Source organism: Gobio gobio (assembly GCF_949357685.1).
Source record: "Gobio gobio genome assembly, chromosome: 4".
NCBI lineage: Eukaryota > Metazoa > Chordata > Actinopteri > Cypriniformes > Gobionidae > Gobio > Gobio gobio.
The window spans coordinates 7419176-7436226 of NC_137100.1; the positions used below are offsets into that span (position 1 = coordinate 7419176).

The 17051-nt window shown below is 36.9% G+C and overlaps 1 protein-coding gene across 3 annotated transcripts in view; it reads right to left on the reverse strand.

Moving 5' to 3' along the window:
- Window positions 1–690: 690 nt before the first annotated feature.
- The window catches only part of ebf2 (EBF transcription factor 2), a 41876-nt gene continuing 25515 nt past the window's right edge, over window positions 691–17051 (reverse strand). For 2 of the 3 annotated variants that reach the window (XM_079814453.1, XM_079814452.1), the window contains exons 8-16: window positions 14651–14792; window positions 14347–14477; window positions 14119–14245; window positions 11140–11228; window positions 10945–11010; window positions 8252–8429; window positions 4786–4956; window positions 4475–4636; window positions 691–2137 (exon numbers count right to left, since the gene is read on the reverse strand). In XM_079814453.1, coding sequence (XP_079670579.1) covers window positions 2106–2137; window positions 4475–4636; window positions 4786–4956; window positions 8252–8429; window positions 10945–11010; window positions 11140–11228; window positions 14119–14245; window positions 14347–14477; window positions 14651–14792 — 1098 coding nt within the window. In that variant the 3' untranslated portion in view covers window positions 691–2105. Of the gene's footprint in view, window positions 2138–4474; window positions 4637–4785; window positions 4957–6923; window positions 6981–8251; window positions 8430–10944; window positions 11011–11139; window positions 11229–14118; window positions 14246–14346; window positions 14478–14650; window positions 14793–17051 lie in introns of all 3 variants that reach the window. The other variant, XM_079814451.1, reaches the window with a different exon arrangement.

A 17051-nucleotide genomic window follows, 5' to 3' on the forward strand; every position in this document is an offset into this window, starting at 1 on the left:
TAGGCCATGGAAGCGGATGACAGCGGAAGCCAGTTCAATTTACAAAAAAAGAAAGAGAAAACTAAGATGGCCTCTAAAAAAAATGATGATAATCATACTTTCAGAATTCCCACTATTCACTAATGATATTCGATCATGATGGTGACCATTTTTTTCTCAGTAAAATATATAGGATGTAAAAGTACAAAAAATAAAACAGTTTTAGCCTTTTATAAATGATTGTTTGCTTGATGTCACAATTTGAGAAGCATATGAGTATATAAAACATCTAGAAGCACTTGCACCACAAATTTATGTGAAAGTGGACATGTGGCCGAAATGTATTGAATGTGTTTGTGCGTGAGAGAGACATTCTGTTATGTTTGGAGAAACACACAAGGGACTCTTTCTGTGTATTCCATCTGCCATGGACGCCCAGGGGACTCCGAGAGGAGGCGTGAATCTGGAAGAGTTATAATGTACCGCAATAAAGGATTTGTCAAAAGTGTAGCAAACAGCCTTGAGCTAAAAATAAGAAAAAAGCTTTACGTTCTAAATCCATGGTCCAAACCTTTACCCCCATTTAACCCTCTTTGTCCAAAAAAATCAGCAGCTCAGTAGGTCTCACAGCAGAAAAACATGCATTTTACACATTTATGCAGGTTGTTGGCCATGTCAACGTCTAATTACTGAGATTAACTCAACATATCCTGTGAGGAAAGAGCAGAATGGCTGTCTTTATTCAAAATGTCATTTTTACTCACTGTTGATGAGAATGAAGAAAAAAAGCATTACAAACGTACATTCTTCATCTCAAATAATTTGATCATATTCACAGAGAAAACTGTCTGTGTGCTGTAAATACATTCGGGTATATGTTAAGCCATACCTGCACACATATCAATTTGTTCATTGCGCTATTCATACATCAATTTGGTGGTCAAAATGATCCGGTTTACCAATAATGACAAAACTCACTAAGGAAGAATTGGGGGAGGAAGAGAAAAACAGCTTCAATGAAATAGAGGCAGCAACATCAAATTATAAAAAATAAATAAAAATGTAATTATTATCCATAATTACAGCCCTGCCTTTGGTTTATTTGGAATAACATAAATATTGAAAAATAAACTATTTAATGATTACTAAAAGGAATAAATAGATGGAAATGACTGGTCATGTGGAAGACATTAGCAAACGTATTTAGTGCATGTCAGAAATATTTTGGAGGGATATAAATGTGAAAACATGTTCATAAATAACAAGGTCTGATCTTTTGTGTACTCTGTCCGATCTGAGTAATTTCACATCTAAGAATAGCGAAGACTCCTTTAGCGCTGTTTTCGTGAACAGAATCAGCAAAACGTACTGTTAAGTTCAAAAAGTCAGAAAGTAATTAAAATATCGTCTATATATTTAACAACAAAACTTTCACTTGTAAAAATCTACAGTCACTATTTTAATATCAATAGCAAAATGACAACATATAAAAATGTTTACAGAAAAACAAATACGATACCAAATAATAGCAAATACAATTATGGTTCCTTATATTAGTACTTAACCTAAAAATATAACTTATATAGTTTTTTTTTGTCATTAAATAAGTCAATATATGAGGTAATCATCAGTTCATAAAACTAAACCTAAATAAACATTTTCTGTTTCTCTAAATGAAAATCCTGATATATATATACTTTTAAAAGCACAATTTCCGTTTAGGGATGTGTATCTATCAGTATATTTCAAAAAACAAAAAACAATTTGTTTTGACACAATTGTCATCCCTTTTACTGGCATCTACTGCGGTGAAAGTCTATTGGCCCGTGTGTCTGTTGAGAGCACATGACCAAAGTAACAGTCTCATGCTCTCAGATTATAGCTCTTTTGGCATTTTGTGGGAGGAAGAACCTTTAAGTAACACCATCCCTTCACAATCAGAGGCAAACGGTGTGCATAGAGTGGATATCTCTTAAGAAGGTTCCCAAAAGTGTTCTGAATATGTCCTTGTTGTCTTCACGACAGCTGTATCCTTTTTATTCCGTGTGGCTTGAAAGAGACAGCATTGGTGTCAGCCCAGTTCTGGCCACTGGCTGTAAAGCTTAGGGTTGGAAGAGACTCATCGTCTACATTGGAGGAACCACAAGGCCTGTCATTGCTGGAAATGAAAAATACAAATTATTCCAGTATGACAGTAGCAAGTAACACTATGCCAGCTACTGTATATTGGTAGCAAGAAAAAAGTTACTTTTGACAACATTTTAAACTTACATATGACATTTAGGGTTAGATTTACTAACAGCTTGTGCCAGTACAAACCCTCTTTCGCCATTAAAAACTACTGTCAGGATTTACTAAAGGCGTGTAGTGTTTGTTGCCTAGACCAAGACTTTGTGGGGTTGAGACCAAGACCAAGGCAGGGCAGAGGTGGCACAGAATTGGTACAATTACACATGCATAAATAATGTTAAGATTAACGTTGTAAAAGAAACATTTTGAATAGAAAGTGTAACTTTCCTCCCGCCTCCCGGAGTTCAAAACGCTTATGCTACGTCCGACATCATACATCTCGCAGTTATGCTTTTTTCTTAAGTTGAATATGGAAGTCGGGCTGGCGGAAGCTAGATATTTTACTTTAAAGACCTTCAAAAAATGTCCGGTCTTATCTTGAGTACTACAACACAACAGGCGTGGACAGGGTTATTTTTGCGGCTGACCTTATTGCATTTGTAGGAGTTTCCCTTTCAAACGCAAAATCTATAGGAGAAGAGTATTTCATTGAATCATGCAAGGTGATTTACTTTAATTTACTGGAATATGCACCATTTATTCACTACAGCGCCTACTAGGGTCACAGAATGCAGCACAACACCGGATTTATGCATAGGCATTCTAGACACGTGCCTATGCTCGCACATCCAGAAGGAACCAATTACAACAAGGAGATTTTTTCTTCATTATTATTATTTTACTCTAATGCTAAAACTCTGTGAGACAATTACTTTCTAAATTAATCAAATATCGCCGCTGTCAGGCAGAAACCTTGTATCTCCATATTTCATATTTTTTCATAAATCATTACTATTGGTCACCTGTTACATCATGTCTGTGGGTTTTGCAAATATTTAACCAATGAGAAGTATTAACCACTTCAACTCTGCGGACCCTATACAGGGTCCGGAATGACATCATCAAGTATACTTTAAATTTTAAATGTCTGTGGAGGAGCTCTGACCTCATGTGTGGTACCATTTGAAAGCTTAGAGTCTCTACTTTCTGGAGACAGATCTATTCCAATCCATTCCTTCAGATCCATTTGAATAAATCTTGTTTACATCATCATCCAGACAAAATTATTTTTTCCAGTATTTTCTGGAATCTGGTGGAAACAGCCCAAACTGTCTGAGGGGTGCTAGAGCACACAGAGCCTGAGTTACACACTTTCAAAACTGAATTTATAACCAAAAAATCAAAAAGCGCCATTTTTTTTAGGGGGGGGGGGGGATTAAAGCTCAGACAACATATACTTACATGCTTATCACTTTTTTTGATCACATGTTTAACATGGTTTATGAAACTTCAAAGGGTTTCCTTTAAAATGATACCAAATTGTGTATTTAGAGACCACTGTAAGTGGGTATGGGAAGCTTTTCAATTTGGGTGGGCCAAATCCAGGCGATATGGTCCCAAAAATGGTCCCAGAGCGTAAGAGGTTAAATGGAAATAGAACGTTAATATAACGTTAAGGGAACGTTACAGGAAGGTTAGGGCAACATTCCACAAACCTAAAAAAAACATTCTATTTCCGTATCGAAAACTTTCCTGACTAAAAGTTGTAAGCTGGGTTACTTCGGTCGTTCTAATTATGGAAAAAACAACATTCGCTGATCAAAAACTTCATAACTTCATTTGAGCTTGATTTTGGTAAAATATTAATACCGTAATATAATGACACATAATATATAATAATAAGTATATAACAAGTATATAATAATATATAAAGCCACTAAATCAAGTTCGACAACACAGTGTCCCTAGTTTATACTCTAGTAAATAGGCCTACAGCATTTTTTCAATTTCCTGAAATGTAGCAGATTTGGTCGTGCAAAGATCTGGAGCGGGGTTTGGGGGTGCCCGAAAATGTATTTAGCCTATGTCACAACACAATAGGAAGTAAATCTTGCCCTGGTTCCCCTATAAGAACCTTTCAAAGATCTGTTCTTAGAAGAACCATTTTTTGCTTAGAGTTCCACTATGAAGGACCATTTGAGCAATGAAAAGGTTCCAAGGATGTTCAAATGTTCTTCATGGAACCATTGATGCCAAGGCCATTGAGGGCTTTCACACCGCAGGAACTGGGAACAATTTACCTCCTACTTCAGAGTAGGGGACAGAATAGACCCTTAATTTTTAGGAGTGTACCTTGGGAAAAAAAACATTTTTGTACAACTTAAAAAGCAGATCTGTTCATTTGGTTTCATGACAGAAGTTATACCTCTAAAGCCTCCTGAAGATTGGCAAACAGGTGACGGTGAACCCTGTGGTCTCAGGACTGGAGCAAAGGCACTTTTTTGTTTGTTAGAGGACGGGAAAGATGAGAAGGGCAAAAGGGAGGATGAGGAACTGGAGCCTGGTACAGTGGGGCTAGATGGCATGACTGGAAGAAAAAAAAGGTGCTTCGATTAAACCAACATTTTATCTGAATGTCTAAATTCACAATTTCCAGCAGGAGCATTATTAAAAATAATAAATCCTATTCATAAAAAAGATTAAACGGGAGTAGAAGACATCAACATGGAAACTCACTAGCATAGGGAGAGCTGTTTGGGGAGGCGCTGTTAAAGCCAGGTGACCCTGAAACACCCAGACTACTCATGGGAACTGCCCCGTAACTCATGCCCCCATTGGATCCATAACCTGACTGCTGAGGGGTCGATGCTGATGGGTAGCCACGTGGTGACAGACTGCGAGTGTATCCTTGAATAAAAGCGAGAGAAATCACAATACTTTACTCAATCAATCAACAAACAATAAACAAGCTCTTGCAAAATGCTGTACGGTCATTTCTTTTTAGAATATTTTACTTCATCGGAATTGTACGACAATTTGCTAAAGGTTTTGGCACTTGCTATGTGAACACACACTAAGGCCCAATCCTATTTCTACCCCTTAGCCCTTCCCTTTCCTCTACCCCTCGATTCTCTTTTGGCTGGAGTGGTAGGGGTAAGGGGAAGGGCCAGATAGCCCTTCGAACGAAGGGGTATGAGGAGTTTCCCTCCACCGACTAGAATGTGTGTATGTGGCCACTCGGGATCGATCACTTGCGTGTCGCCTGGCTGCCAGTTTCTCCGTAGCTTGCTAAACGCACTATTTGAGTGATTTGAACACATATTAATAATAGTTAAAAAAAATTACATCGTTACCAAGGCAACGACTGACTTGACGTATAACATATGAACATTATCACAGCACCACAGTAGATAACGAAACCATATCCGTACCGGCCGGTTCGGATCCGCACGGAATGGAATGGTTAATGAACAAAGAGAACAGTTTGGCCCGATGGAAAAGTTTTATTAAGTCCAAATGCAGCACAAAACTCTTTTGGGAGTGAGTAATTTGTTAAACGTGCTCGCGCAAGGCAAGGCAAGTTTATTTGTATCGCACATTTCAAACACAGTGGCAATTCAAAGTGCTTTACACAGAAATGGAATTAAAATATTCATAAGTGAATAGCCTACGCTATTCTGTTAGATATAGCCTACGCACTTCATTGCTGTTCATTCTGGTTAAATGTTACAGGACACTAATAAAAGAAATGGGGTATGATGACGTGTGATGACGTGTAATGGTATAGTAGGCTAGTTGTGTCCCATTTCTTTGGGGAATATTTTCAGGGGTAGGGGTAGGGGAAGGGGTATAAAATAGAATTGGGATTGGGCCTAAAAATAAGGACATGATTCAAAAAGGTTAAATGGTCCTGAAAAAAAAAAAATCAACTTTGGAAATGAATGGGAAACGAATTTCATCTAGTGGAAACATTTAGTACTGCACCTAAACCAAATCTTACTGAAAGTTAACATTTTGAGACATCAACCTCGAATTTGGAACACAACTTCTTTAGATTTATGGCATTACGAAATAGTAGTTTTGTGAATTTTTCATAACAATAAACTTCCATAACTTTTTTTGAAATTAACTTTCTCACAAGTTCTCACTTCAGCAACATTCTGCCAAGTGTCATCGTTAAAAAGAGACCTAACTGTGCTCTAAAACATTCAATATTTACGACAGTTGAAGTTGGAAATCTCAGGTATATGCTCAAATAGTGAAATGGATTATAATACCATAAAATCCCCTAAAAATACAAAATGTTAGATAAAACATTATTGAACTGAAATACACTCACCTAAAGGATTATTAGGATCACCAGTTTAATTTATCATTAATGCAATTATCTAATCAACAAATCACAGGTGTGGTCCTGGTCAAGACAATCTCCTGAACTCCAAACTGAATGTCAGAATGGGAAAGAAAGGTGATTTAAGCAATTTTGAGTGTGGCATGGTTGTTGGTGCCAGTCGGGCCGGCTGAGTATTTCACAATCTGCTCAGTTACTGAGATTTTCACGCACAACCATTTCTAGGGTTTACAAAGAATGGTGTGAAAAGGGAAAAACATCCAGTATGCGGCAGTCCTGTGGGCGAAAATGCCTTGTTGATGCTAGAGGTCAAAGGAGAATGGGCCGACTGATTCAAGCTGATAGAAGAGCAACTTTGACTGAAATAACCACTCGTTACAACCGAGGTATGCAGCAAAGCATTTGTGAAGCCACAACACGCACAACCTTGAGGCGGATGGGCTACAACAGCAGAAGACCCCACCGGGTACCACTCATCTCCACTACAAATAGGAAAAAGAGGCTACAATTTGCACAAGCTCACCAAAATTGGACAGTTGAAGACTGGAAAAATGTGTCCTGGTCTGATGAGTCTCGATTTCTGTTGAGACATTCAGATGGTAGAGTCAGAATTTGGCGTAAACAGAATGAGAACATGGATCCATCATGCCTTGTTACCACTGTGCAGGCTGGTGGTGGTGGTGTAATGGTGTGGGGGATGTTTTCTTGGCACACTTTAGGCCCCTTAGTGCCAATTGGGCATCATTTAAATGCCACGGCCTACCTGAGCATTGTTTCTGACCATGTCCAACCCTTTACGACCACCATGTCCCCATCCTCTGATGGCTACTTCCAGCAGGATAATGCACCATGTCACAAAGCTCGAATCATTTCAAATTGGTTCTTGAACATGACAATGAGTTTTCTGTACTAAAATGGCCCCCACAGTCACCAGATCTCAACCCAATAGAGCATCTTTGGGATGTGGTGGAACGGGAGTTTCGTGTCCTGGATGTGCATCCCACAAATCTCCATCAACTGCAAGATGCTATCCTATCAATATGGGCCAACATTTCTAAAGAATGCTTTCAGCACCTTGTTGAATCAATGCCACGTGGAATTAAGGCAGTTCTGAAGGCGAAAGGTGGTCAAACACAGTATTAGTATGGTGTTCCTAATAATCCTTTAGGTGAGTGTATAGTGCATTAATTTCATTGAAATAAAAAGGTAACATTTTATTTTAACGTTTCTTTGTTACATTGCATGTAGTTACTGTAGTAATAACTACAAATTATGCATAATTACATGCAATTAACCCTAAACCAAACCCTAATCCTAATCCCATAGTAAGTACATGTAGTTCATTTTTATTACTCAGTACTTAATTGTATAAATACACTGTACCACGGATACCTTAAAATGAAGGGTTTCACCAAATAAAGTGTAACCAAAAAAAAAAAAGGCATTTATGACCACCACGCAAGGGCTAAATAAAGACGGAAATTGTGGTGATGATGTCAAAGTCGAGCGACTATGGTTTAGCTCGATTATAGCCCATGTTTAGCTTTTTATTTCTGATGATTGTATTTAGTCTTCAAAATTCATAAAAGTTAATTTGTTAAAATTATCTAACGTGCAAGCATCGTTGACGTGCAAGCAGCTTATTTTTTGTGATAATTAAAAAGCATATGGATAAATCCTATCAGGTTTTTGTCGGGGGAACCAGTGTGATGATAACTTCCAGGTTGGCCTACAAAAATATGTAATCACTGCTCTATAAATGTGCTGAGATGAGGTTTATTGACATGTAGTTCATCTATAACAATGAATAAGACTGAATCTTAGGGTAAGACTGAATCTTAAGGTCCTAACCTTGGTTGCTGTTTTGCCCAGGTTCTCCAATGCTTACGCCCAGCTGGGTGGGATAAGAGCTGAGGCCCATGACACTGCCATGGACAGGGGAACTGGGCATGGCCTGCAGCTGACTGTGAGGTCGTGGCACGCTGTACAGAGCCTCGGCTATGTCTGCAGCCCGTTTCAGCAACATGTCCTGCAACAGCAGAATATCAAAGAAAGGTTTTGATTCACGGCACTACACAACAGGAAAACCAATTAGGTGACATCACTTCATTTCTCTCGATATGAACAGGAGAAATCAATTCAGCTTACAATCACTCATCACATGCAGTGTGGTCCAACATCTGAGACAAATGAAAAACAAAACACTGGCACACTGGCACACTGCCAACCGTTCCAATTTACTGACCCGAAAAAGGTTTTCATCAGATCAAATAAACATGAAAAATTCATTTTTTTTTATAAAAACCTGGCACAAAGATCTTTAAAAAATAAGGATTGCTCAGCACAGAAGCTGCATTTGAAATCACAACACAGCCTTGTAAGTGCACCTTTTAAGGAAGTAAATAATTCTGTCTTCACTAAGGAACTGTAGGAATTGATCAAGGAATATAGCTGAATTAAAATTTTCATAATGATTGAATTTTACACAGTAATTTAATTGAATTGAGCCGATTAATGACATTATTATCTTGCTATTTATTTAATATAAATATAAATTCTATATAATATAATACATTCTTGCAGAATTTAAACTTGAAGTTTGCGTCATTAGGGGCCAAGCACCGAAGGTGCGTAATATCCGTTGCCATTCTCATATACGTAATACTATGATGTCATTTCCCGCCATTTTTAATTTTCAGAAAAAAACTCCTCCTAGGCCATTGCTCCAATTTTCACGAAAAATGTACCTCTTCAGACCCGGCCGACAAAAAATGGAATTCAAGTTCGTCAAAACCGTTCCCGAAAAACGTGCAAACGAATTCGCCAAAATGTACATGAGGCTAGATCTCCGCAACGCATTAGCGTATTCTGACCAAACTTGGTGTGTGATATGACAACCATGACCCGACGCTACCTGCACAGTTTTGGCTTAGTGCCACCTTGTGGTAAGGAGATATGAAAAATGGCTTATGACTTCTGAATGCTTTGACCAAAAATCACAAAACTGGTCTCTTTAGATTTGTCGGCCATTTAGAATTTTGGCGTAAAATGCTATATTTTACGAACGCATTGGCATATTGTTACGAAACTCGGTATGTGTCTTTGGCACCATGCCCTGACAGTACTCAAAAAGTTTCACCTTGTTTCACCTATAATGAAATTTCCAAAAAGGCGAATAACTTTTGATTAAATTAGCCTATTGTAATGACTGGTATAATAGATTCCTTGGGTCATGCCGACAATATACAGTAGACACCAATTTTGACATAGTCAGCCAAACTTCCTGTCCGCCATTTTGATTTTCTTTCAAAAACTACTTTTTCGGACTCATCTTAGACCGTTTGTCCGATTTTCACCAAGTTTCAGTCAGATCATCTTAAGACTTTGCTGACAAAATTTATGGATTTCCTGTCGATAGATTTTCGTATACCGCATCAACAAAATTGAGGCATGATGCCAAAAACAACTCTGAGGCAGTATCTCTGACAAAAACAAACTTTGTATGTATCATTTTCACCTTACTCTGACCACATCACATCAGATTTGTAACAGCGCTACCTATTGGTCGATAGTTATAAACCATTAAATCACATTACTAGTCATTGTATTTGATTTTTCAGGCATTTTGCCTAAAATCATCTTAATAGGCTTTTAATTGCTTATTGTTGCAGCATTGCTCAGTCTGATGCTCGCAGCCACAGTCATGACTTGTCTTGCCTTCTTTGTGCTTGGCTCCTTAATGGCTGCTTGTAGCTATATTTAATTCTGTTACTTTATACAACTTTATATAATTTGTGTTGTATAAAGCACTATAAAAATAAAGGTGACTTAACTTGACATGAGAAAGACCCCAAAAGGCCTGAACCAGTATTATGATACAAAACCATTTTTGTGATTTTATATTCATCAATAAAGACAGATGGAATGGACATTGTGGACAAAATGGACAATTGTATGGATTTTTTAAAATTATTTTTATGTTCCTTTATATTTTATGACATGATGGTAAACTTCACTCACTTGTAATACTGAAAAAAAGGAAAAGATGATGTGTTTGATCTGACAAAAGTTACAAAAGAGTCAGTAAATAAATTGGACAGGTAAGCTTTGCTGTGTGCCATTGTTTTTCCTCATTTTGAAAAACCATAAATTTGTAGCTATGAACATGCATTTCTTCTAGATGTACGTATATTATTTCTAATGTTCCAAAAGCCTGAGACCACATTGAAAATCTGAGATTTAAAACTTTGCTAATCAAATAAGCAGATTTGTTACATTTCCTTACTTCCATTGAAGTACACATGAAGTGCAACATTTTCAAATTATGCTGGATAATATGGATCTTGACATATGGATTGACCTCTGAAATTTTTCAGTTCCATTTTACCCCAAATTCTTTGCTGATAATGTAATTTGCAACAAAATAGAAGCATGTTCACTAGTGATCTCAGGCATTTGGACCCCTATGTATGTCTTCAAAACACTCAGTATTTGCTTCCCATGTCACATATACGTATGTACTGCACATATATTTCAGTGGTTACCTGATTGCTGTTGGTATTTCCATAGAGTGATTCAACAACGTCTGCTGCTCTTTTAAGTAACATTTCCTAAAATATAGAAAATCAGTTTCAAAGAGAATAGATGAACACGACATATCTGTGGGTCTGTTTGTGTATTATATATGTGTATAAGTTATATATATATATACACACATCAGTATTATACTATTTACTAACCTTTGCCAATTTGTCGGGGTCACCAGGATGGCGAGGGATCAGCTTTTGAAGTCTCTGGAAGCCGTAGTCAATAGTTGGCTCATTCAGCGCTAGAGATAACCATACTTAGTGAGAATCCATTATTTACTTTAAAATACCCCTCCACATATTCCTATATCTGAATAAATCCCATAGTATGTCGTTAATGAAAAGGAATCAGGTAAGGGATTTATGTATGAATCCATAACCACTCTTGTCCTACGTGATATTATCATAAATTTGTTAAAAGGTGAAGCATGTCATTTCTTCCTCACTAATGGCAAATTATTGTGGTTACACTTTAATTCAATGGTCCACTTTAGTCATTCTACTAACTATAAGTAACTTTGCAACTACATGTTAGCTAACTCTCATTAGAGTATTAGTAGACTGTTAGGTTAGGGTTAGAATAAGTTGACTCTTATATACTTATAGTCAGTAGAATGTGTGTTGTGGAGCATCAAAATAAAGTGTTAGCAGATATTAAACAGACAGTCTACTAATACTCTAATGACTGCTAGTTGACATGTAGTTGCAAAGTTACTTATAGTTAGTAGAATTACTAAAGTGGACGGTCGAAATAGTGTTACCATGATTGTTTCCAAACAGGCTTCCCAAATACTCCAATGTCCAGCCAAACAGTTTGTTTCACACACAACTTTTATTGGATAAGCCAGAAGATGACATGTTGGGTCCCTTAAATAAGCGTGACAATGTATTCGTTTACTAAGCGTGCCAAAGATTCACTCTTGAGGAAGTCAATCTACAAATGACTTCTAGTTATCGCTGCACTTCAAACAATGAAAGAAAGTAATTTAACACAGTGGTTCCCAACCCTGTTCCTTGACCCCCAACACTACACATTTTTGCTGCATCCCAATTCACACACTATCCATCCTAAATAATATTCAAAATGAGAATTAGTGTGTCCCAAACCGTAGTATGTTGAAATGAGGGTTTCTAAAGATACCCGGATGGTCTACTTTTTCCGGATACAATCCGAAGTGCAGATCTGTGCACACTCTAACGGCTAATATTGCCCACACCCCATTGCGTGTTGGACGAGGATTTGATTAGAACTACGAACGTGGATAAAAACATTTTGTGGCGGTTGTGCAAGTCCAATGGTTAAGTAGAGAGGTTTAGATAAAGGGGTTTGAGTGATTAATAATCAGCATCTAACCTGACGCTGAATTATATTTATTCAATGCTATCCACATAATATTTTATATTGTTAACTTTTATAAAGATACAACTTTTAAATGCATCATTATGCAAACACATGAGGAGAGATCTCAACACGAAAGACCCACGACTGGCAGATCAACGTGCTACAACATTTCTCTGAGATTCGATAGGAAATTAGATTCAATTGAATGTGGGGGATTTTAACATTAACAAGATGATTGACAGGGCAGTTTAAACGGTGACAGGATGCATGTGACTTAGCGATAGAATGGTCCAGTAAAGACGCAATTATGATGAAGTAGTATGTCCCACAGCTTGCCTACTATTCTGATACACACTCAAAAGTACTTTTTCTTCACAAAAACAGTACCTTCTTTTTAGGCATAATGTAAGTAGGTGAATTGGAATGCAGAACTTGTATGTCACCCTAATCAAGCATACCTTATTCAGGTCATCAGCTCATTAGTAGGCTGAATCTGAAATCGCCCCCTAAACCCTCAAATAGGGCATTATTTGAGGGGACAGCCATTTGTAGTGGTGTCCGAAACCATAGTGGACATTATTGAGTGCACTCATTCTATCCCACATTGCACCGCAATAACGAGTGTACAGCCGATGTACACACAACGGTAGTGTTGTTGTCAAGAAGACCACCTAAACCGAGACCAAGACCAGTGTGTGCCGAGACAAAGACAAGACCAAGACTTTGTGGGGTTGAGACCAAGACAAGACCAAGACAGGGCGAGACCGAGTCAAGACTGAGACCAGACCAGCACTCCTTAAATTCATCTAAAAGATCCATATCTACTGTCTGAGAAATGTCTTATATTTAATGAATAAATACAATTATAATAGTAAGACACTATAACGCTGTTACAAATCAAATCACTTACAATAAAATTCATGGCACAGAAGTTGCATCTGAATTGGTGTATAATTACACCAGCATAAATAATGTTCAGATTAATTTAACATTAAAACGTTAACATTATTTAACAGTCACAGAATCCTTTATTCAACCGATTTGTTCAAAGCAGCCGATTCATCTAAGAACGAAACGTTGCAGAATTAGCAAAGACACAGTTTAAAATGTCATTTAATATTAACTTCTTGTTTATTGAACTTTTGTATAAATCAATATAATTTGCAATCACGCTTATATTCATGAAAACAGCTCTCTTGCTCTTGCGATATTGCTTAATTATATTCTATGTTATATCAAAAAAACTAAATCACAGAATTTGATGGGCATTTATATAAATTTTGGGCATTTTTGAGACAATGCTGCATTGATTCTGAACCCGGCAGCACAGTAACAAAATAAATCACATTACAAAGAAGTTATTGATTGCATTTTAAGCAGTAAGTTTTACATCAAATCACATTAATGATGTTAAATTAGACAATGCACCGGCAATTTGCAGTTGCGGTCTTGACTGGTCTTGAGATAAAATCCCGAGTCCTCTAAGTCCGAGACCAAGACAAGGCCGAGGAGAAATGCAGTCGAGACCGAGACAAGACCAAGACCTTCAAAAAATACAACAGTACTACACGGCTGTCCGAATTCTCTCACTCGTTTTCATTCACTGTATTAGTGGACTAACGTAGGGAATAGTGATTGAGGGTTTAGGCGGCGATTTCGAGATTTGAAATTGGTGCATCAGTGTTTTTGGAGTGGGGGCTCCAGGAACAGGGTTGGGAACCACTTGTTCAACACAATACACTTGCAATTTGCGATTCTGCATGAGTGTGGATATCCGAGTATGTATTTACCTGTATAAATGAAGCGTCCTGGAGCTCCTTTACAGAACTGCTTCGATTTGTAAGACAGCGTAACTTCTACAACCCCTGGAATGTGTCGAGGAGGAGTTTGAACTCGGATCGCATGAGGAGTGATCAACTGCACGAATAATGACAGAAAAGTTTTGTTACAGATTCTTGGTACTCATTCCTCATTAGAAGTCAAAGCTTGCGTCGATACACATATATATATATATATACCTCGCTCCACACTAGCATGCTCCCAAACACCACTTGCAGACCGTCAAAGAAGTTTTCCCCAATCACAATGACCATAGCCCCGCCGGTAGTCCAACCTTCACTAGGGCTGATGGCTTTGATACAGGGAGTAGCTGTAGGGGAGAGAGAATGAAAATATGCCATATATTACTATGCATGGTCTAATAAATGTCCCCCAGTAAGTCCCAAGTGACCATAGATACTCTGTCTTGCTTCCCTTCTGACTTCATGGTTTAAAAACTCCCTCCCTTTGCTTTTTCTCAATGGCCTTTCCTCTAAATCTCACCGTATTCCATGCTAGTCTCCACCGCCTCGTTTGAATCCATTCTGCGAGAGCGACGTCCGTGTTTGGAGTTGTTGTGCACAAACATATTATCAGAAATGGCTAGTACAGGACCGTCCACGCTGACCGTGGTGGACAGAACCACCTGTTTGGAACACAAAGAAAGACAGGAGCTTAATGTAGTGCATAAAAACTGTCATGCCAATTGAAAAACAAATGATCAATTATTTCCTTGCAATGTTATCTTTAGAAACGGCTATTGTCGCGGATTTAAAATCCATAGTTTTAGCAATTATAGAATATTGCAGTCCTCTCGCATCCCTCTCTTTATTGTTGAAATGAGTTGTTATTTTCCCTCTCTTCCTTTTTCATGTTCTCCTGTATTCTTCTCCCTATAATCTACACTCTTACTCTTTTATTCCCCCATGTTTGCTCCAGATTTTTCTCCTTCTCTATTTTTCTCTTTATCTCTAGACAACAGTATCCAAATCTCAGTCTTAATTTTTAAATTATGGAGTGAATACTATGTGCCCAAAAAATAAAATTTTGATTTCTAATGAGGTTTCAAAAAGATACAGGAATGTTCACCAGAAGACTTGAATCACTGTATTTGGAAAGAATGACTCGTTCTGTGAGTGGGAAGTGCATCTGTTTAGAATATAAAAAATACAATTTCCTCAAAAGACTAAATGTAAAAATAATTTTAGGGCTAAACGTTTTCAGAAAAGCTACACTGTAATAAATTATCTTTTGAAGTTGCAGTTGCAAAAAAACGATAATGGGAGTAAAAAAATAAAATAGTATTTCAGTCTTCCTACTTCAAAATGTCATGTTTAATTCAATGTGTTAATTGCCATTTCTTTGTAATTATTAGTTTTCATAGGCCGCATTCCCACTGTTTTTTTTTTTTTTTTTTTACAAAATTAATATAAAATAATAATTATGATTTTATTGTGATTTTTAATAAAAAATAAAAATATTGGTAACACTTTATTTTACAGTGTCATTGTTATACGTTACATGTAGTTACAATAGTAATAACAGTAAATTATGCAACACATAACACATTATACAAGTAACTAAACCAAATCCTAATCATAGTACATATAGTTACTTACTATTACTCAGTACTGAAATATATAATTACACTGTAATAATGACACCTTTAAATAAAGTGTAACCCTTTATTTAAAGGTGACATAGTTACATTGTACTTACTCAGATAAGTACTGAATAATATTGATTATACTTTAGAGTTACAGTTAAGGTTAGTTTAGGGTTAGTTTCTTGTAATTATGCATAATTTACTGTTATTACTATAGTAAGTACACATAGTAACGTGTAACTATGTCACCTTAAAATAAAGTGAATACCTGAGTTTATTTTAATGTTATATAATAATACTAATATTTACATCTTCATTTCTTGTTGCTGGCAAACAAAAACATGCGCTGCTAGTTTCAGAGTGAAGTTCAGCACGGTGTTCATTTACACGCATGCAGCTCATGATATCAGGTGTATAAATGCTTCACTTTATAACCAGTAGCCCTTTTATATTTTTAATTAATTAGCAGTCTGCACAACTTGACAATCGCACAAAGCCATATTGCGATGTTTTTTGGATGTAATTTCGATATATTGTGCAAAAAAATTGTAGAGTTGAAGACGAGAAAGCAACATGGCAACCCATAAGAAGAATAGATAAGAGGGTCGCGGCAAAACAAGTCTCACTACAAAAAAACGGTAATGCACAGAAATGTATAAGGAAGGACAGCAGGGAAATGAAGAGTGAGGGATGAAATGTCAGATAGCGGCTCCAGTAGTGAAAGACAAGTGGGAGGAAGTAAAGCAGGAGGGTCCCCAGTGAGCACTTCCTGGGTCACGGAGCCTGACCTCCCCCATCTGGAGCCCATCACTCAAATCTTGACAACTTCCTGAAGCACCTTCCTGATGATCCCTGCTTCTACTACTTTCCTGATTTTTCTCATGAGATATTAAGCTCAAACTCACAATCTCAGTTTATCCACCACTACACTGCAAACAAAACCTATTCTTAAATCGGTATATTTGTCTTATTTTCCAGTATAAATATCCTTAAAACAAGACATTTTTCAGAGGATGTGTTCTTCGATTTGCAGACTTTTGTCAATTGTTAAACAATCTTACATTCAACATACATTTTCTGTCAAATCCTAATACTGTATCCTGTGCAAATGTCCTTGTAATAAATATATATATATATATATATATATATATATATATATATATATATATATATATATATATATATATATATATATATATATATATATATATATATATATATATAAGGATGTTATTTTACTGGAAATAAAACAAAGATGATGACTAGTGTAGAGAAAAGTATAAACTCTACCAATAGGAA